Source organism: Nanorana parkeri, unplaced genomic scaffold, assembly GCF_000935625.1.
Source record: "Nanorana parkeri isolate BGI_ZX_2015 unplaced genomic scaffold, ASM93562v1 scaffold96, whole genome shotgun sequence".
Classification (NCBI taxonomy): Eukaryota; Metazoa; Chordata; class Amphibia; order Anura; family Dicroglossidae; genus Nanorana; species Nanorana parkeri.
The window spans coordinates 2,053,562-2,075,786 of record NW_017306364.1 but is presented as its reverse complement, the minus strand read 5'-3'; the positions used below and the strand labels follow the sequence as shown (position 1 = coordinate 2,075,786).

Genomic DNA, 22,225 nt, shown 5'->3' with positions numbered 1-22,225 from the left:
TTTATGGAGGGAGTTTATGAAAACTGGAGCAGACAGAATCTGAACAAGTTGCCCATAGTAACCAATCAGCTTCCCTCTTCAATTTTAAGCTTTGAAAATAAAAGAGAGAAGCTGATTGGTTCCCTGGGCAACTTGTCCTGTCTGCTCCAGTTTTGATAAATTCCAGTCTATGTGTATTTTAGAAGTGTCATGTTTAGACGGAACCTTTAGTCATTTTCTTTTTAAATACATTTGTGAATGTGATCAGCTTAGTGTGTCAATAACTTGTTGTTTAGTGGTTTTGTATATATTTCTTTCATTCTTATAGTTAGAATTGAAAAGATATCCTTTTCTATTGTGAAATATGGCATGTTACTATTGTGTTTTCTCATTTTAGCCTGAAGGTGGATCTTTAGTCTTCTTTACACAAGTTGGCCAGCTTCTGGTTACCTATTGCTGAAGAGGCTGTTGACGTAGCCCAATAGCTCAATCTGAAATTTACAGACACAAGTGATTGAGATAATAGTAAGTTATCCCCCGTTATGTTCCCTTTTTTGAACGTAAAAAGCCATCATACCTAAAAGGGATCTAGGATTCCATTGTCATACATTAAATGTTTAATATTATATGTTGGAAAAGGATAGAAACATCACTTTAAGAATGTATAAGCCTAAAGAGGACTTGAATTGTGAGAGCTGTGCCCAGAAAGGCATAGGGCAAAAGTCTAGACACCATTATCGCATGTGATCTCCCTACAGCTGATGTTTTCCCTTTACTGACTTACCAATGCCTTGTTCTGCACTGTGCCTCTGTGTGGAGGTGGCCATCTTAGTAGTGGCAGGGATTGGAGCTGCCCTCCTAATGACTGGTGAGGGAATGATGAAGAAGAAGCAGGGTGGGTGCAGAAAACACAGAGCCACAGAATAAATGAAGTAGAAGCAGGGAGATCCTTACACTGCGGGTCCTCGGGTACAGCTTCCTATTCAGCAAGAAGAACAGCGAGCAGCACAGTATGTGCCTTAGATAACCTCACTCTGCGGTGAGGTGACGAGGGAGCATGAAGCCGGCTTCCCGGCCAATCAGAAAGTCGGGCGCCGCGTCATTACACGGCGCCCTGTTTCCTAATTGGCCTGTTTCCCGACCAAACAGGAAGCCGGGTAACGAGTCATTGCACACTAGTGATGAGGGAGCATGGATGTGGCTTCCCGACCAATCAGGAAGCTGGGAAGCATGTAATGACGCGCTGCCCGGCTTCCTGATACAGGAAGTATCGGGCTAGGCAACAGAGCATTTAGGCGAGTATGGGTACTCGCCCAAATACTCGGCATCGGCGCATCCCTAATTATTATAATTATATATATATATATATACTGTATCATTACATACGGTATGTGGTTCTTGCTGAGTAGTGCTGCACAATGTTTGCGTGTTACTGCTCCTCTTATATACTATATGGCCAAACATTTGTGGACATATGACCATCTTACCTACTCTATGGCCACAAATATGTGGACACCTTGCCATCACACCTACCCAATATGGCCAAAAGTATGTGGACCCCCCTCCAACTGACCTTTACTTTACTGACCTCAGATGTTTCCAGTGAAGGGTGCTGTTAACGCTACACCATACAAAGACGTTTTAGGCAATTGTGAGCTTCCAACCTTATGGCAACAGTCAACCTCAAGGCCATTTTCGGTTCCAGCATGAGTGTGCCTTGTGCACAAAGCCAGCTCCACCTCCAGGTCCTCGATAGATCTGTGCCTTTATTCAACCTCAAATACTATGTAACGATAATAAAGACATGATTTGATGATTTTGTTGTGGAGGAACACGAGTGGCCTGTACATAACCCTGACCTCAATCATACCAGACGCATTTAAGATGAATCGGAATGCAGTCTGTGAGCCAGACCTTCTCGCCTAACATCAGTAGCTGATCTCACAAATGCTCTTTTGGCTGAATGAGCACAAATTCCCACAGACACTCCAAAATACTGTAGAAATCCTTCCCAGAATAGTGGAGGCTGTAATAACCTTAAACAGGGACCACCTCTTTATTAATGCCCATGGTTGCGCAATGGATATACAAGAAGCTTATGGCCAAGTGTCCAAAAGCAACTTTTGCCCATTGACTGCAAGTCTGTGTGTAAACTCAGACTGGAGCCATCCTTACTTCCCAGTAATCATCAGTATTGCATAGTGGAGCTTAGCCACTAGAGAAAAGCAGTGCACCCAACCTCAAAGTCACTTTGTGCCAATCAAAATTAGTTTTGAGTGGAAATATAGTTTAAAGTACAACTAAAGGCTGCTGTATGACTCCCAAATCCAGTTACTATGTGATGCACAAGTCTCATAACCTGCCTTTACCTTCCCTGACCGAGCCAATTTCTCTGGTGCCTTAAGAGTTCCTTCACTGGAACTAAGGGGCCGAGCCCAACCCCTGAAAAACAACCCCACACCATAATCCCCCCTCCACCAAACTTTACACTTGGCACAATGCAGTCAGGCAAGTACCGTTTTCCTGGCAACCGCCAAACCCAGACACGTCCATCGGATTGCCAGACAGAGAAGTGTGATTCATCACTCCAGAGAGCACCTCTCCACTTCTCTAGAGTCCAGTGGCAGCGCGCTTTACACCACTGCATCCGACGCTTTGCATTGCACTTGGTGATGTAAGGCTTGGATGCAGCTGCTCGGCCATGGAAATCCATTCCATGAAGCTCTCTACACACTGTTGTTGTGCCAATCTGAAGGCCACACGAAGTTTGGAGGTCTGTAGTTATTGACCCTGCAGACAGTTGGCGACTTCTGTGCACTGTTCACTTCAGCATGCGCAGATCCCGCTCTGTCATTTTACATGGCCTACCACTTCGTGACTGAGTTGCTTTTGCTATAACAAAGTCGTCACTTTGTTATAATACCAGTAACAGGTGACCGTGGAATATTTAGTAGCAAGGAAATTTCACGGAACACCTGAATCCAATGATTTGGAGGGGTGTCCCAATACATTTGGTAATATAGTGTACCTGCAAAATGTTTTCATCCCACTATAGAGCAAGCAGACACAACTTACATGAGAGTGGCAACTCTTCTCTGAAATCAGGAGCGGTGCAGCATTGTTGCCACACTACCACAGGAATCTGCATTAGGGGGACATACCTAACATGATCAAAAGGTATTTGCGGGCCTTTGCAGAAAACTGTACAGATGTACCTATAACTATATACTGTATGCATTTGTATGTGTGTGTATATGTATTTTCAGGGAAACACGGTATATATAGATCTATATATATATATATAAAGTATATACAGTATATCTGCTTTAAGACTTGAAACATCTCTGGCACTAAATACGGGAATACTGAATGCAGATTTCTAAACACACATTTCATTATGCTCTGTTCTCTTGTAGATGGATAATATACACACCACTGGTGTTGCGTTTGCTGGCTCCTTGCAGAAGGTCCTTCATGGTTCTGAAGGATTCTGGTTGTGGCTGACTTACCTGGGTGACCCCGGCACTGTATTTCTCCTGTACTTTCCTCTGGCATATGCCCTCCAGAAGAGACTGGCAGTGACTGTTCTGTGGTTAGGACTCATCTGTGAGTGGTTGAATCTGGTGTTGAAATGGTAAGAGACATGTGCCACGATCATATTTGTATCCATGAAAGGGCTAGACCCATTATGCCAAAGGCTTGATCTTTGTTACCTTTGTAACTCCACTTTCAAAGGTGAATCTGAAAACAATGGAATGACCTCCTCCAATCTGGCCCCCACCAGATTTAAATTGGCAGAACTATTAAGGATGTCAGTAAAAAAAATGAGAAAGAGAAGCTCACTCTGATTTTTTTATTGTCATCTGTAGCTCTGTCGAGGAGATTTCTCCTTACTTATTGTGTCCTTGACATTTATTACTTGGACAGAAAGTTAAAGGAAATCCAACCAATGCCAGTTGTCACCAGAGCGGGAAGGCCAGTGACAGTTGGCAAAGTTGGGGTTTCCCCTCACATTGGGGGAGATCAGCACAGGATATAAGGGGTAATATCCAGGGCCGGCCTTAGGCCTTTAGGCGCCCTGTGATGAAAGCTTTACAGCGCCCCTCAGTGGCCACACCCCTCAGTGGCCACACACCCCGTAACCACACCCATTTTCCCCAATATCCGCACCATTTAAAGCTCCTATTTTGTTAAGCCGCAAAGAAACATATTAAAAAGTATGATAAAAATAAAACTTTTATTCAAAGGGTTTTAAAGCAGATCTCTGCTTTATCAGCTTCTTTTGGGGTCCATAGGTGATATTAGGGGTCCTAGAGACCCCTAATATCTCCATAAAGAGGACCTGTCAGTGTGCCTTTGCTATTATATAGGGGGTTGTTATCCCCCTATATAATAGCAATAACAATAAGTGCAAAAAAAAATATATAAATAAAAAAAAAGAAAAGTAACACATAAAAAAAAAAAATAAAATAAAAGCCACATATAAAAAAAGGGGAAAAAACCCCCCCAAAATGTTTAACTCCCCCACCCCCACGTTTACGCGCCTATAAACGTAAATACGCGTCCGGTGCCCCAGCGCGCAAAAATTACAATTGCGCTACACATGTTACATATCGCCGCGAACGTCGCAGTGAGAGCAATCATTTTAGGGCCATCAATCACTGATAACACTAAACTGATGAGCGGTAACAGCTTTTAAAGCGTCGCCTAGGGCCAATTTTGGGTATTATCGTTTTTTGAGGTTTCGCGCGCGCACGCAATTTTAAGGCTTGACATGTTTAGTGTCTTTTTACCCGACGTGACCCCGTCTTTTATATTTTACCAAAAAATTGGGTAATAATAAATGTTTTATCATTTAATATAGGGGAAACTGTTTTTTTTTTTTAAATTTCGGTAATTTTTCCTTAATATAGTAAAAAAATAAAACCCCCAGTGGTGAATAAATACCACCAAAAGAAAGCTCTATCTGTCCCCAAAAAAGGGTATAAAATTCATTTCAGTACAGCGCTGCATGACGGAATAAATGTCAGTTAAAGTACCGCAGCGCTGAATACTGAAAAATGGCCTGGATGGGAAGGGGGTTTAACACCGCGGATGTCAACTGGTTAAAGCAATTATTTGCCCCAAAGGCAATACAAAACTTCCTTTGCAGGGTCATTGTAGTTTTAAAACACAGTGGCTTTCCTGAAGCGACTCTGTTGCTATGAAAAAAAAGGGCACTCATGCCTCTGCTACTGACACATCCCAGGTGGCCAGATAGCGCGTTCCCTGCTGAGCATTGTGGTTCCGCCTGCTGGACACTACATCACTACTGTGTGCTGCAGTGACATAGCAGGCAGTGGGACATGTCATGTACCTCGGTAGGAGACTGAGATGACGAGGTCGGCCTCTCTCACTGCCCTCGTCCAGACACCCCTGGTAGTGAGAGACAGAGGTTGTGAGGAAGGAAGAGGGGCACGAGTGTCTGGAGGAAGCTGATGACACCCAAGCAGAAGATGCAGACGACTGGAGAGTGATGGAGGAGTCATCTCTGAAGGATGATGCCAGCAGCGGATGGAATGGCACTGATGCAAAAGAAAGAATCAGCATTAATAAGCCAGGTCGTTAACAGGCGGTCAGGGAAGTGCAGAATCAGCAGGCAAAAGGGAGGTCAGGGACAGGTCAGGTCAGTTATGTGCAAGTAAAACAGTACCAAATCGGCAGGCAGAAGGGAGGTCAGGGACAGGTCAGTTAGACCCCATTCACACTGAGCGACATGCAAATCGCGCGACTTTGAGCGACGAGCGACATTGAGCGACGTGTCGCGCGACATCGCCCTATTGGGCTGTATGCAATCAGGAGCAATATCGCTCAAAATCGCTCTAAAAAAGGGTCATGTAGAAGCGACAAGCTACAAGCGATATTGAGCGACATTGAGCGACGAGATGTGAACAGCTACATTGAATTGTATTGGTGAAGCTACATAGAGCGATATAGTGCGGAAATATGAGCGATATCGCTACAAAAATCGCTTGTAGCTCGTCGCTGGTAGCTTGTCGCTTCTACATGACCCTTTTTTAGAGCGATTTTGAGCGATATTGCTCCTGATTGCATACAGCCCAATAGGAAGAAGTCGCGCGATACGTCGCTCAATGTCGCTCGTCGCTCAATGTCGCTCAAAGTCACGCGATTTCCATGTCGCTCAGTGTGAATGGGGTCTTATGTGCAAGTAAAACAGTACCAAATCGGCAGGCAGATGGATGGTCAGAAACAAGGCGAGATTAAAGAAGCGGGCAGCAAGTAGCAGAGTCAAGGTACAGGCTGGGTCAATATCAGGAAGCCAAGCCGGATCAAAAGCACAGGATACAGGAAACTTGATGAAGAACTCTCAGCAAAGGACATGTGCAGAGCTCCTCAAATTGACCATCTGCCGCCGATGTTCGAAACATGTGGTCGCGCATGCACAGCCAGTTGCACTGATTGAGAACAGGTAGCACTTCCATGACAGGAGACACAATCACAAACTGCTAGATGAAGGAAGACCCTTCTTACATTTAGCTCATCATTTCCATACCATACAGTTCCACAACCACCAATTCAAGAAAACAGAAGACACATCTAGAGGGTTCCCTGATTCCTTCCTTATTCTCAGTTCTGGTCTGAGGGATACTGAGGCTGACACTGTCCTTCCTTCTGGAGGGGGGCACTTTTGTTCCCCATGGTTCCTGTGTGTGTTGTAAATTAGCCACAACTCCAAGCTCACTCACGTGATGGACTACAATCTCAGGTTTAGTTTACTCATTTGTATTGAGATTGTAGTCCATCACAGGTGTGAGCTTGGAGCGGTGACTACTTTACAATGCAGCCAGCACATCTAAAGACTGATACGCTCCAATATATGACATTTTTGGTATTGGGTTTAGATACAATATATCTGTCTCTCAGCAGACAAAGATACAGAGCCATGGCAAGGGGTGCTCAGTGTTTTGAGGAGAGGGTAGCCTACATTATTGTTCGCATTTGGGATGTACCAACTTTAGAACCTATTCCTGGATCAATTATTTGTTAACAAATTCACTTTTGTTTTCACTGATATTGCAGGTTTCTCTTTGGAGAGCGGCCATTTTGGTGGGTCCATGAATCTGGCCTAGTTGACGGCTACAAGCTCAGGCAGTTTCCTTCCACCTGTGAAACCGGTCCTGGTAAGTACATTCTCCAGAAGTACTGAGAAGGGGGCTAATTTAAGGATAATTATTTGCAGCATGCTGCTTTATTTAAAGAACGGGGCAGCACAGTGGCTGCATGGTTAGCACTTCTGCCTTGCAGCACTGAGGTCCCCAGATCGAAACCAGGTTTGAAGTTTGCATGTTCTCCCTGTGGACTTCCTTTGGGTACTCTGGCCTCTTCCCACACTCCGAAGACATGCTGGGAGGTTAATTGGCCCTTGTATGTGTGCATATGAAATAGAGAGCTTTAATTGTAAACTTCTTGAGAGCAGTGAGTGATGTAAATAAATAGTTTGTGCTCTTCGTAAATTGAAGTCGCTGTATAAATAAGAACTTTGGTAAGCAATATTCATCGGGTGGTAACATGACATAACCAGTGCAATTTCCATTACTGTAAGGGTGAGGTAGGTGACCATGAGCATCATTCAACCCAACAGACTGATGATTTCTAGTGACTGAAAGGAATTACTGTGGGGGACAGCGCTGGAGAGGAGGTGAGTATTGCAGTGTAGATGCTTTAAAAAACAATAGCTTGAAATGACAGCTTCTGTTTGCTACAAGGTCTTTACATGTGTTCTGATTTTACAAAGCACTTTATCATTTCAGGAAGCCCTTCGGGACACTGTATGATTACAGGAGCCGCCCTCTTGCCCATAATGATGTTCCTCACTAGCAAATTACAGAGGTAGGAGATATTGCTGGATGGGTTTGTATTTGAAGCTAACAAAGAGTACATAAGGTTAAGAAAATCATTTTTTAAAGTGTATGGGCAAAAGAAAAAATATATGGAGAATGAATGTGTTGTCAGCTTAGTACAGCTTTTGATTCCAACACACACACCTTGTGTGCCTGGCTCTCTCAGCCTCTCCAAACCTTCCAGCCTCCCAGGCTGTACCTTGTGTGCCTCCAGCACACACCACACTAGCTTGGCCCTCGCGTGCCTTCAGCACACACCACAATAGCTTGGCCCTCGCGTGCCTCCAGCACACACCACACTAGCTTGGCCCTCGCGTGCCTCCAGCACACACCGCACTAGCTTGGCCCTCGTGTGCCTCCAGCACACACCACACTAGCTTGGCTGTCGTGTGCCTCCAGCACACACCCCACTAGTTTGGCCCTCGCGTGCCTCTAGCACACATACCACGCTAGCTTGGCCCTCATTTGCCTCCAGCACACACCACACTAGCTTGGCCCTCGTGTGCCTCCAGCACACACCAGACTATGTGTTCCCCCACCCCACACCACACTAGCTTGGCCCTCGCGTGCCTCCAGCACACACCACACTAGCTTGGCCCTCGCGTGCCTTCAGCACACACCACAATAGCTTGGCCCTCGCGTGCCTCCAGCACACACCACACTAGCTTGGCCCTCGCGTGCCTCCAGCACACACCGCACTAGCTTGGCCCTCGTGTGCCTCCAGCACACACCACACTAGCTTGGCTGTCGTGTGCCTCCAGCACACACCCCACTAGTTTGGCCCTCGCGTGCCTCTAGCACACATACCACGCTAGCTTGGCCCTCATTTGCCTCCAGCACACACCACACTAGCTTGGCCCTCGTGTGCCTCCAGCACACACCAGACTAGCTTGGCCCTCGTGTGCCTCCAGCACACACCAGACTAGCTTGGCCCTTGCGTGCCTCCAGCACACACCGCACTAGCTTGGCCCTCGTTTGCCTCCAGCACACACCACAATAGCTTGGCCCTCGGGTGCCTCCAGCACACACCACACTAGCTTGGCCCTCGCGTGCCTCCAGCACACACCACACCAGCTTGGCCCTCGTGTGCCTCCAGCACACACCACACTAGCTTGGCCCTCGCGTGCCTCCAGCACACACCCCACTAGCTTGGCCCTTGCGTGCCTCCAGCACACACCGCACTAGCTTGGCCCTTGTGTGCCTCCAGCACACACCGCACTAGCTTGGCCCTCGCGTGCATCCAGCACACACCGCACTAGCTTGGCGCTCGTGTGCCTCCAGCACACACCACACTAGCTTGGCCGTCGCGTGACCTCCAGCACACACCACACTAGCTTGGCCCTCGTTTGCCTCCAGCACACACCACAATAGCTTGGCCCTCGGGTGCCTCCAGCATACACCACAATAGCTTGGCCCTCATTTGCCTCCAGCACACACCACACTAGCTTGGCCTTCGTGTGCCTCCAGCACACACCACACTAGTTTGGCCCTCGCCTGCCTCCAGCACACACCGCACTAGCTTGGCCCTCGCGTGCCCCCAGCACACACTGCTCTAACTTGTCTCTCGCGTGCCCCCAGCACACACTGTGCTAGCTTGGCTCTCGCGTGCCTCCAGCACACACCGCATTAGCTTGGCCCTCGTGTGCCTCCAGCACACACCACACTAGCTTGGCCCTCGTGTGCCTCCAGCACACACCACACTAGCTTGGCCCTCGTGTGCCTCCAGCACACACCGCGCTAGCTTGGCTCTCGCGTGCCTCCAGCACACACCGCACTAGCTTGGCCCTCGCGTGCCTCCAGCACACACCGCACTAGCTTGGCCCTTGTGTGCCTCCAGCACACACCGCACTAGCTTGGCCCTCGTGTGCCTCCAGCACACACCACACTAGCTTGGCTGTCGTGTGCCTCCAGCACACACCCCACTAGTTTGGCCCTCGCGTGCCTCTAGCACACATACCACGCTAGCTTGGCCCTCATTTGCCTCCAGCACACACCACACTAGCTTGGCCCTCGTGTGCCTCCAGCACACACCAGACTAGCTTGGCCCTCGTGTGCCTCCAGCACACACCAGACTAGCTTGGCCGTCGCCTGCCTCCAGCACACACCGCACTAGCTTGGCCCTCGTTTGCCTCCAGCACACACCACAATAGCTTGGCCCTCGGGTGCCTCCAGCACACACCACACTAGCTTGGCCCTCGCGTGCCTCCAGCACACACCACACCAGCTTGGCCCTCGTGTGCCTCCAGCACACACCACACTAGCTTGGCCCTCGCGTGCCTCCAGCACACACCCCACTAGCTTGGCCCTTGCGTGCCTCCAGCACACACCGCACTAGCTTGGCCCTTGTGTGCCTCCAGCACACACCGCACTAGCTTGGCCCTCGCGTGCATCCAGCACACACCGCACTAGCTTGGCGCTCGTGTGCCTCCAGCACACACCACACTAGCTTGGCCGTCGCGTGACCTCCAGCACACACCACACTAGCTTGGCCCTCGTTTGCCTCCAGCACACACCACAATAGCTTGGCCCTCGTGTGCCTCCAGCACACACCACACTAGCTTGGCCCTCGCCTGCCTCCAGCACACACCGCACTAGCTTGGCCCTCGCGTGCCCCCAGCACACACTGCGCTAACTTGTCTCTCGCGTGCCCCCAGCACACACTGTGCTAGCTTGGCTCTCGCGTGCCTCCAGCACACACCGCATTAGCTTGGCCCTCGTGTGCCTCCAGCACACACCACACTAGCTTGGCCCTCGTGTGCCTCCAGCAGACACCACACTAGCTTGGCCCTCGTGTGCCTCCAGCACACACCGCGCTAGCTTGGCTCTCGCGTGCCTCCAGCACACACCGCACTAGCTTGGCCCTCGCGTGCCTCCAGCACACACCGCACTAGCTTGGCCCTTGTGTGCCTCCAGCACACACCACACTAGCTTGGCCCTCGTGTGCCTCCAGCACACACCGCGCTAGCTTGGCTCTCGTGTGCCTCCAGCTCACACCGCGCTAGCTTGGCTCTTGCTTGCCTCCAGCACACACCGCACTAGCTTGGCCCTTGTGTGCCTCCAGCACACACCGCACTTGCTTGGCCCTGTTTTTATTTTTGACAGTAGACAAAAATGAGCACTTAACCCTTGCAGTTCGGGGGTAGCCCCACTGCAATGGTTAATACAAATTTTACCCGGATTTCTTCTTTAATGCAAATCAAGTTTTCTTTTGGGAGATAAATCCATATATTGGTGAGTGACTGCGGGGGACACGGTAGTGGCATAGTGGCCAGGTAGTGGAAGACCAGTACACAGCGGGGAGACACCCATACAAGTGATGGATACTGAAGATTCCTCAGTCGGTGTTGATCTGCAAGATCGGAATCACCAGCAGCAGGACTGGTAAGTAAAAAATCTGTTCTTTTACAGGTTGGCTGTTTTCTTAATACTTATTTTTGATAGCATCATACTTGGATTAAACCTATGCTTGTATTAGCTCTTCAGCATTAATACTCTTATCTTATAGCAGTGGCATACAGCGCCATGTTCCTCTGCTCATGTACATTTTGCTGATGTCGGGAATTGGCATTTCCAGGCTCCTCATCCTGGCACATTTTCCTCATCAGGTCCTGGCTGGGATTCTTTCTGGTAAGATATCTGAAACTGCAGAGATAGGCATGGCAAGTTACAGGAACTTAAAACTCCTGTAGAGAGAGTTATGGCAAGTTGGAGGACCTGGGAACTCCAACAAAGATAGCTGTGGCAAGTGGGAGGAGCTGAGTACTCCTAAAGAGATAGCTGTGGCAAGTAGGAGGAGCTGAGTCATCCTATAGAGATAGCTGTGGGAGGAGCTCAGTAATCCTATAGAGATAGCTGTGGCAAGTGGGAGGAGCTGAGTAATCCTATAGAGATAGCTGTGGCAAGTGGGAGGAGCTGAGAACTCCTACAGAGATAACTGTGGCAAGTGGGAGGATCTGAGAACTCCTATAGAGATAGCTGTGGCATATGGGAGGAACTGAGAACTCCCATAGAGAGAGCTGTGGCATATGGGAGGAACTGAGAACTCCCATAGAGAGAGCTGTGGCATATGGGAGGGGCTGAAAACTTTTTTTTAGAGATGGCTGTGGCAAGTGGGAGGAGCTGATAACTCCTATAGAGATGGCTGTGGCAAATGGGAGGAGCTGAGAACTCTTATAGAGATGGCTGTGGCAAATGGGAGGAGCTGAGAACTCCTATAGAGATAGCTGTGGCAAATGGGAGGAGCTGAGAACTCCTATAGAGATAGCTGTCACAAGTGGGAGGAGTTGAGAACTCCAATAGAGATAGCTGTCACAAGTGGGAGGAGTTGAGAACTCCAATAGAGATAGCTGTCACAAGTGGGAGGAGTTGAGCACTCCTATTCCTATAGAGATAGCTGTCACAAGTGGGAGGAGTTGAGAACTCCAATAGAGATAGCTGTCACAAGTGGGAGGAGTTGAGAACTCCAATAGAGATAGCTGTCACAAGTGGGAGGAGTTGAGAACTCCAATAGAGATAGCTGTCACAAGTGGGAGGAGTTGAGCACTCCTATAGAGATAGGTGTCACAAGTGGGAGGAGCTGATAACTCCTATAGAGATAGGTGTCACAAGTGGGAGGAGCTTATAACTCCTATAGAGATAGCTGTGGCATATGGGAGGAGCTGAGAACTTCTTTAGAGATAGCTGTCACAAGTGGGAGGAGTTGAGAACTCCTATAGAGATAGCTTTTACAAGTGGAAGGAGCTGAGAACTCCTATAGGCTGGGTTCACACCTAGGCGTATTGAATATGCGCGTTTGTCGCGCGCGTTTTTACCGCGATTTGCGGTTAAAAAAACCGCGCGACAAACGCCGTTTCCGAGGGCTATTCGGCTGTATCCCAATGGAAACGCGAGACCAAAACGCCCCAAAGAAGTACATGTACTTCTTTGGGCGTAGGCCGTTTTGTATCGCGTTCGGACGGGCGGAAATACGGCAAGGTGTGAACCAGACCCATTGAATACAATGGGATTTAGATGTTTGAGCGTTTTGTAGAGCGTTCGTCGAGCGTTGAACGCGCTACAAAACGTTCAGGTGTGAACCAGGCCATAGAGTTAGCTGCCGAAGCGGCTAGGGAATTCTGCAGGAATAGCTGTGGTGGGAGCTGGAAACTCCTGCAAAGATCTTACCATCCAAATGTTCAAGATGTATTGTATAAGTAACCAGCCCTGTGGTATGCAGCAAAATCTATACTGTCATCTTAGACGGTATAGATTAAATGACCATTTAATACGAAGTAACTGTGATTGGGACATCTATTTTACCCTGACCTTAGAATTATCATTCAGCCCTCTTTTTGGCCATCATTGAAAATTAAAAAAAATGCTTCAATTGTGTTTTTTTGCCCTAAACATATCCTTTTATCTGATCCTAGGTGTGCTGCTAGGATACATCTTGAAACGTAGTGTCCCCTATAACCGCAGCTTTGTATTTTACATCATGGCGTCTATGATCCTGCTGTTCGGGGCTCTGCTTGTATACTGGGGAATGAGTGCGTTTGGGGCGGATCTTTCTTGGTGAGTACAGGCTTTGTTAGACTGATATCTCTTGCCCTTTATGCGCTATCTGGAATAAAGGCCTCAGACTGTCAAAACGGTGATGATGTGGCCACCAATGAAATTTTACTTTGCTGGTGTCTAAGAGAATGGCACTGCAAAGAACAAAGTTCTGTGCGTTGCAGTAACATGCATTTTACCAAATGTTACCGCAACACATAAACCTGAAGGAGCCCTGAATCTGCTTGGTGGCTTTGAGGAACACTTTGTTGCAAGCACTTTGATACATTGGGCATTATATATGTGAGAGAAAGCAAAGAGCCTGTGGGGGGTGTGTTCTGCATTGAAAATAGGTCAGGGAAAGGAATTCTAGGTGAAAAGATTACTAATAAAAGGGATCGGTCATTACAGCAGTGCTTGAGTGGTGCCATTCATGCTAAATGACACCTGAATCACAAGTAGGGATCTGGAGGTCAAAAGGAGGAAAGGGGGGTGTCAAAAAAGATTCACACATTCCTTGTAGACTTCTACTAGATGGAGCTGCATTCTGGAGGCATGGGCAGCATCAAAGGTAGGTCCAGTTCTGGAGGTTTTCAAGTCCATTTAATGTTACATGTCTATCTAAGACTAGAGTGTCCACAGGGGGACAATGCTGCTGGGTGATTTCCTTGCAGAATGAACAGTGTTGCCATCCTGTTATTGAAGAATTAGAGATATTCTGGCAGGATCAACAGATGATAAAACAACGTCACAGGGTGGACACGCAGAAAAACAAAAATGGCGGCGTTTATGCTATTGGCAGACAGCAGCATATATGTCATGTTTGATTTTGTCCATAGTTCTACTTTAATATTCCTTTTTACATGTCTCATTTGTGTTAGGTCCATTCACCTGGCCACTAAATGGTGTTCTAAGCCGGAATGGGTCCGCCCAGAGTCAAGACCATTCTCTTCTGTCACCAGGAGTGCAGGGAATGCAATGGGATTGGGATTTGCACTGTGTTGTCCACTCTACCAGAAGTTGCATAGAAGCTATCCAGGCTGGCGGGTTAGAGGGACAATCCTGCTTCTGTCTATCTTCTTCCTAAAAATCCAACAATCTCTTCCTCTTCCTGTATTCTCACCTTTCCTGTACTACACACTCAACTTCCTGCGCCATTGTCTCTGCCCCCTTATTGTCATTATTTTCACTCCATACTTAGTTACCGGCCTTTACTCGGTGAGACAACCGAAAAAAGAGTGACGAGAGCTTGTGTAAAAATAGCTTGTTACAGTTCCTGTTACAAGAAAAGGGAAAACTTGATGCTTAGATAGGTTATAGTTCTGTTTTAGTTAGTTTTAAACACATTACAGGGAACTTATTTATATACTGTTATTTTACTGGTCCTAAATTTCCTCAAATGGTTCATTTAGTTTTGGTTGGGGAGTGAATGGACATATTGTCAGATATCCTTCCCTTAAAAGCACTTTTTTTAGAGCCACCATTGGTGAGTTCCTCTTATGAACTCCACCCTGTTTCTGCTTTTGTTCTATTCTTCGGTCTGGAGCATTCCTTTCAAACTTATGAACTTTAGTTACTCTAGTAAAACTTATGAACTCTAGTTAGTCTAGTAAAACTTATGAACTCTAGTTACTCTAGTAAAACTTATGAACTCTAGTTACTCTAGTAAAACTTATGAACTCTAGTTACTCTAGTAAAACTTATGAACTCTAGTTACTCTAGTAAAACATGATTTCTAGTTAGTCTAGTAAAACTTATGAACTTTAGTTAGTCTAGTAAAACTTATGAACTCTAGTTACTCTAGTAAAACATGATTTCTAATTACTCTAGTAAAACTTATGAACTTTAGTTACTCTAGTAAAACTTATGAACTCTAGTTACTCTAGTAAAACATGATTTCTAATTACTCTAGTAAAACTTATGAACTGTAGTTAGTCTAGTAAAACGTATGAACTCTAGTTACTATATTAAAACTTATGATTTCTAGTTACTCTAGTAAAACATGATTTCTAGTTACTCTAGTAATACATGATTTCTAGTTAGTCTAGTAAAACATGATTTCTAGTTACTCTAGTAAAACATAATTTCTAGTTACTCTAGTAATACATGATTTCTTGTTACTATAGTAAAACATTATTTCTAGTTAGTCTAGTAAAACTTATGAACTCTAGTTACTCTAGTAAAACATGATTTCTAGTTACTCTAGTAAAACATGATTTCTAGTTACTCTAGTAAAACATGATTTCTAGTTACTCTAGTAAAACATAATTTCTAGTTACTCTAGTAAAACTTATGAACTCTAGTTACTCTAATAAAACCTATGAACTCTAGTTACTCTGGTAAAGATCTCTGGTCGCGCTGGACCAGTAGGAGTTGGAATCAGTTTTGATCTGAATCTAAAAGAATGAGGGATGTACTCCTTGGGGGAGCAACCCATAATGACAATGTATGTTTAAAGTAAGGACCTGATTATGGTCCAAGGTTGCTGCCTCTCTGGTCGTGATGAAGGAATCGCTCAAAAGAAGTTCAAATCCTGGATGTGTAGTTAGGAGCGCCTCTTAAAAAAATTGGCCATCTCGCTTGAAGGTTCCTCTAGGTTGTTTATTTAAATGGATGTCAGATACAGCCGGCACGTTTTAGGGGAATCAGCCTCTCCCTTCTTCGGGGGTTGAGCAACACCAATAAGAAAAGCTGTATGTTGTGGCCTAAATTAGGGCTAGATGAGAGTTGAGTGTCATCATACCTGTAGCAGTGATCAATGATTCTGAAGAAGGGGGAGTCTGATTCCCCGAAACACAATGAGGGGAATTCATCAAAACTGGAGCAGACAGAATCTGGAGCAGCTGTGCATGGCAACCAATCAGCTTCTGTCTTAGGTTTGTTCAGTTAAGATTTGAAAATGGAAGAGAGAAGTTGGTTGCTGGGCACAGATCCTCCAGATTTTGTCCCCTCACTGTGTGTATCTGTCATACAACGTAGATCAGGGGTGGGCGGCCTTGGCTCTCCGGCCTTGCTGAAACTACAAATCCCATAAGGCATTGCAATCCACAGGCATGACTCCCAGAGTCAGAAGCATGATGGAATTTGTAGTTTCAGCACAGCTGGAGAGCCAGGGTTTCCTACGCCTGACTTAGATGAACCTTCAAGGGAGATGACCAGTTTTGTTACCCTTCAAGGGAGATGGCCATTGTTTAACAGTCGCTCCTAACCACAAATCTTGGATTTAAAACTTATGAGGCTGAAACCTTATTCTGAAAGTAGAAACAGAGCAAATAGGGGGGAGATCATCAGAGGAACTTTATGGCACTTGATCTTCACTTTGGGGCTACTTAGAGGTATACTATGAGGCTAAGAGTTTGTGGACACCTAACCACCACCCCTATGTAAACTTGCTAGACATCCTTTACCAAAACCATAGGCATTGATATGGAGTTGGCCCCCTTTGTGGCACCAGCAGCCTCTACTCTTCTGGGGAAGGCTTTCCATAAGGTTATGGAGTGTGTCTGTGGGAATTTGTGCCCACTGAGCTAAAAGAGAATTGGGAGGTCAGGTACTGATGTTGGACGAGAAGACCTGGCTCATAACTGGTGTTGCGGTTCATCCTCAATGTATTCTTTAAGGTCAGGGCTCACACCAGACTCCTCAGACCCTTTTTTATAGAGCTGGCTTTGTGGAGGAGCTCAATCATTTGGGGGGTTGTTCACATACTTTTGGCCATATAGTTAGGTGTCATGTCAGGTGGACATAAATGTTTGGTCATATAGAGGAAAAAGATTTTTTACCTGTGAGCAACCAAATACCAAAGCACCCTTCATCGAAGGGAAGTTCATTCTCATAGTTGTTGTTTTATTATAGTTATATGTAAACTCCTTTACAATGCACACTGTATGGGCACATGACGTTTCAGTAATAAAGTGCCTCTGTTCTCTACAGACAATGGAGTCGGACTTTTTTTTTGGGGAGGGACTAAAACATTCACTGGGGTGCAACCACCATAATTGAACGCTGCTGCAGAGGTGCATTTGTTCTCGGCCACGAGAGTCCAGGGCTGGGAGTTTTAGGTGCAAGGCTCCTGGCACTGAGACCAGTATGAGTTCTGTAGCTGCCCACGTTTAGCTAAATCATGTTTTTCTTACACTTAAAATAGATCAAAACCCAATCACGAAAACATCATGTAAGCGTTAACGTGTCAATGTGATCTCAAACATCGCTTCAGTCTTTTTTAAAGAACTCCAGGAAATCTAAAAATGAACTCTTGCCTTGGGGCTACCCCACACTGCAAGGGTTAACCGATCGTTAAAATATACTCACCTGATCCTCAGTGTTGCATCGCTGCTAAACTGGCCCCTGCAGCCTCTCCTCCTCCAGGCTTCAGCAGTCTAAGGACTCGTGACGTCATCCTGTCTAATGCAGCTGCATTAGATGTGAGGACACAAAGGGATATTCCACTGCCAGAGCGGAGAGGAAGAGAGGTGAGTGGTCAGCACCACAGGACTGAGGATCAGGCGAATGTATTTTATTTTAGACCCTAGACCAAAATGAACATTTAACCCTTACAGTGTGGAGGTAGCCCCAAGGCAAGGGTTCATTTTTAGATTTCCCAGAGTTCCTCTTTAAATCTACAGCTTTCATTATACATATACCTGGTGATCATGCCACAAAGGTCATTGTTAAGGCACTTCCTGCTGAGATGAAAACACTCCGTCCCTCTCTCAAGGTTGTGCTCTTGTGTTGTCACCTTGCCACTTGTGTCCCAGTTGGAGACTACAAGCGGTCAACCCTGTGCTGGTATGATTCACTGTTGTCACCATGGGGTAGCTGGACCATAGCAATGAAGTGCAGTCAACCCTGGACCATGTGTGTATGTAAACAGGAAGTGGCTGAACGGGGATGGAGGAGATCAGCAGCACTGAGATACAAAAACCTTAAAGAGATCCAAATTTTCAGACAGTCAGGGTCTGATACAGTGCAGTGCTGTCAGACTAACATAGGGAACAAGCTTACAGGTGGATAGATCGGTAACCCAATCAGTGTGCTCCTGCTGCTCCTTTAATGTCCAGTGAACATCCTGATGCACATAGGCGACATCAATGCCCCATGCTGCTGTTAAATGTCCCCGTGCAGCGTGGTCGTTGTCGCCCCCCACTGCTTGGGTTTATTTACAGTATATATTTATTACTGATATTTATATTACGCTGACAATTTACACAGTGCTTTGCATACTGCACTTTCACATCAGTCCCTGCACTGAGGAGCTTACAATCTAAGGCCCCTATCTCACATACAAGCATATATACCTTTCAGCACTGGAGTTGAATACTTGTTGGGCTAGGAGGGAAACAAATAACTTTACTCCGCTGTCCAATGCTCCGGGTTGTGGACAGGCCCTTGCTCTCTCTCCCCGTACAATGCAGGTACACTGTAAGTGATGACGTCAGAGAACTGCGACCAGCCGGGGCAGTGAAGTTAAGTGGCATCAAGTGACCGGTCGCATGGAGAGAAGGAAGCCTGCGGGACGGAGGACTAAGGTAAGTCGTTCTACATATTCCTTTCCTCCTTGCACTGCATGAATAAATGTAACAGCAGCCCAGAATAGGGCTTTAAAGTGACCCTGTCATCCCAAGCTGACTTGTATTAAAAAGCTTCAATATACTTCCCTTTCTGAATGTTAATATACCACCTTGGCCTGGCCAATTGGATGGCTTGAATAACTGTTTTCCCTGCCACACACTGTGGTTCCTCCTGCCAGCTTGTACATCCTGTAGTGATGTCTCCCGCGTGTCTTACAGAGGGTCCAATTATCACAGGCAAAGGGTTGTCACAGCATAGGGCCTAAAACAGGACGGGTGTGTCCCCTAAACTGGAAATCCTCTTCAACACAGGTCATATTGTTATACATAGGCATGCAGAAAGAAAGGATGAGACACCCGGACAGAGAGATTCCTGCAAGTCTGAGCACGTTTTATTTATACAAGGACAAACAGGACATATTACAAAATACTCAGATGAAAATCCATACCCACAGCATGTGAGGGAGACACAGAGACACACACAAAAAAAACTGGAGTTTACAGCGGACCGACCTTTCACCGAGTCCACCCAGAGCCCCCCGACTCTGCACGTAATACTGTCGAACAACATGTGAGGTTTCCTCTTTTTATTAATTTAGAAAAAAATATATATATTTATTTACACGACAAGTTACGAGACAGTTGCACAAGTCCACTGCATGTGATGGTGAGGAACGGGGCTAAAGCCTTAAGACATTATTTTAAGGTGGACCTACCCGCACCCCATCCTAGATTATCTCGTGAAAATTCAAAAAAATGACCTGACTTTTTGTACAAAATAAACTGTAAACGACACCTGAGACCGGTTCCGCTATTTAATATGTCGAGAATCCTTCAGCAAAGCCTAAGATGGTATTGAAATGAAAGTAATATTACAATATCTGTGGCCAAATATCTGTAAAAAAATAAGTCAAGGCAACTGGACTTGCTGTATTTTTCTTGAAGACGTCTCACTGGACATCAAACCAGCTTTCTCCATTCAGAATGGCTTGAGAAAGCTGGTCGGATGGCTAGTGAAACGTCTTCAAGAAAAATACAGCAAGTCCAGTTGCCTTGACTTATTTTTTACAGATATACCATGACCTGGAGGAATGAGAACTTTCACAGATCTATGGCCAAACACTACAAATAAATCTGTATTTCTATATTGACTTTCCATACGTTCCATCCCGCTCCCAATAACCAGATCCAGCTAGAAGTTTGTAAACGTACTTATCGTAGATGCCCGTAGGATGGACTTCCTCTATGCACTGACACCACTCTCACCGAGCCTGCCTTCTAAACTACAACTCAACGTCCGAACAATGTAACATTATCATTGCTTGCTGGAAGCAATGCATGCTGGGATATGTAGTCTTGGGAAATCCAATCAAGAAACTCACTGAAAGTGGTGGGCAGCACTCACATTGAAGTCTATTTGTACACTGGGCAGCCATATTAGCTCATTACATATGCAGGGTTTGCCTGCTTGTTGGTGTCTCACTACTCAAGTCTATAGGTCAGGCCTAAAGAATAATAGGCTCAGCAGCAGAGATGGCAAGTTCGGATCTTGCAATGAATCGGTTCTTCGGTTCACTTGTCAGCCGACTCAGCAAGCTCAGAAGCTGTCTGAACCTTCATAAAAGATCGGAATGAGAAGACTCTGATTCAGAGAAGGGAAGCAGCTCCTGCGGAACATTGATCAGTGAGGCAGTGCCTATGACCAGCCATTCTATCAGATCAGCCAATGTCGTCACTTCTGGTGACGCGCGATCAGCTGACAGTAAAAAGCGTGTTACTGCGCATGCGCTCCGCATGCTGATGAGGTGATGTCACAGCTAACATTGCTAGCGGTCAGAGTTGTCCTTAGTCTTTAAAGTGCACGGGTGGGAATAACGCAAAAATGAAGGGATGTCACCAGCACACCAATAGTATTAGAGTCCAAAGTGTTTGCTTATTGGAACATCATGTCACCAGAACAAGCGCTTTCGGGTACTTGTGAATGTAAAACTCAAGTCTTAAGCAAAGCAACAGGTTCACTTTAAGGCCGCAATCCCCAGCAGCCTGGTGAGCCCAATTGACTCACCAAACAGGAGCGCAAAAAGGAAGTCCTGTGTAAGCTTCAAGAGGGTTTAATGCTCTCCCTGCCCCTCTGTAAAAGTTCAGGGCCAATCATCAAGCACCAGTGCTGTCAGACCAGTTATCATATAGCTGCAGGGGAACAAAGGAAAGAAGTGCTGCTGGGGAGGCAGAATTTCATTGAATCGGCTGCTTTGACACAGCACATGTTCTCTTTAAAAAGGCAAATGGGGCAAGTTATAGTTGTACAGTAGCCTTCTCTAACACCCATGTGCTCAAAGGCTACAAACATGTTGGCATTGCTCATGTAGAAACCTTTAGCTGGGCTAATGCCATTCACTGGCACTAGATGGAATTCATGTGCTCCTCAGGCGCCATCTAGTGGCGATAATGCTGTACGAACAGCTAAAGGTTTACACGAGCCCCTTAATGTAAGAATGGTGTGCATTTTTTGATGTGTGGACACAGGTTGAGGGCTCATAGGAAATATTTACATATACATGTACGCCATCATACATTGGCTGTGAACCGCGAGCATAAGTGCTAATGCGCCCTCACAGTAAAGTGCACTTGAAATGAGTAGTTTTATGTGTCCTAGCAACCATCATTAAGGGATTGATTATTGTGTAGTGTATAGTGGAAAGATTTCTAGAATCCAACAGCTAAACCTTTTACTCTTTTAAGTGCTGCACCATGTTTGGGGCGACCTGCCTCTGACCAATAATAACATAACCTGCTTAACATATTCACTGGTAAGAGATTTTCTTCTCGATACTGCTGAGCGATGTTTTTCCTTGCTACTGATTTTCTAATTATGTTGCAAAAAATGCAACTGCCGGCAAGTGTTAAAACTAGTAGCCTAGACCTCGGATAATAGGGAATTCATAGCTGCTCAGTGGCACCTCTGCAATGAAACAATTGCCCCCCTATGGTGTACACTACACAGGTATCATTATGTAGCGCAGAGGTGCAATTGATTACATGCCATTGGAGTAGTGTGCTTTTTTTTTACTTCTATGGTGCTTGTGTAGCTTATGCTATGGGGAGGCATTTGTTCCATTTAGCCAATCATTGCTAGCTATTATTGTAATGCAACGTAGAACCTTCTATATAATAAATTAGCGGTAAATAATTGTACAATAAATGTTACAGAAATATCTAAAATATTTATATTAAATATATTAATAT

At 46.0% G+C, this 22,225-nt stretch overlaps 1 protein-coding gene across 1 annotated transcript; it reads left to right on the top strand.

Moving 5' to 3' along the window:
• Nucleotides 1-382: 382 nt before the first annotated feature.
• Nucleotides 383-14,651, top strand: G6PC3 (glucose-6-phosphatase catalytic subunit 3). Its single transcript, XM_018552711.1, has 7 exons — nt 383-504; nt 3,396-3,613; nt 7,060-7,160; nt 7,791-7,869; nt 11,389-11,507; nt 13,289-13,430; nt 14,291-14,651. Exons 2-7 carry the CDS (start codon nt 3,396-3,398, stop codon nt 14,649-14,651), a joined length of 1,020 nt encoding a protein of 339 aa, XP_018408213.1. The 5' UTR covers nt 383-504.
• The last annotated feature ends 7,574 nt before the right edge of the window (nt 14,652-22,225 follow it).

What these genes read in the sequence shown, in the direction of transcription:
- G6PC3 (XM_018552711.1), top strand. Translation starts at nt 3,396, where the DNA reads ATGGATAATATACACACCACTGGTGTTGCGTTTGCTGGCTCCTTGCAG. An exon ending in TTGAATCTGGTGTTGAAATG is followed by an intron (nt 3,614 to 7,059) that starts GTAAGAGACATG and finishes CTGATATTGCAG; the next exon opens with GTTTCTCTTTGGAGAGCGGC. An exon ending in CTCACTAGCAAATTACAGAG is followed by an intron (nt 7,870 to 11,388) that starts GTAGGAGATATT and finishes ATCTTATAGCAG; the next exon opens with TGGCATACAGCGCCATGTTC.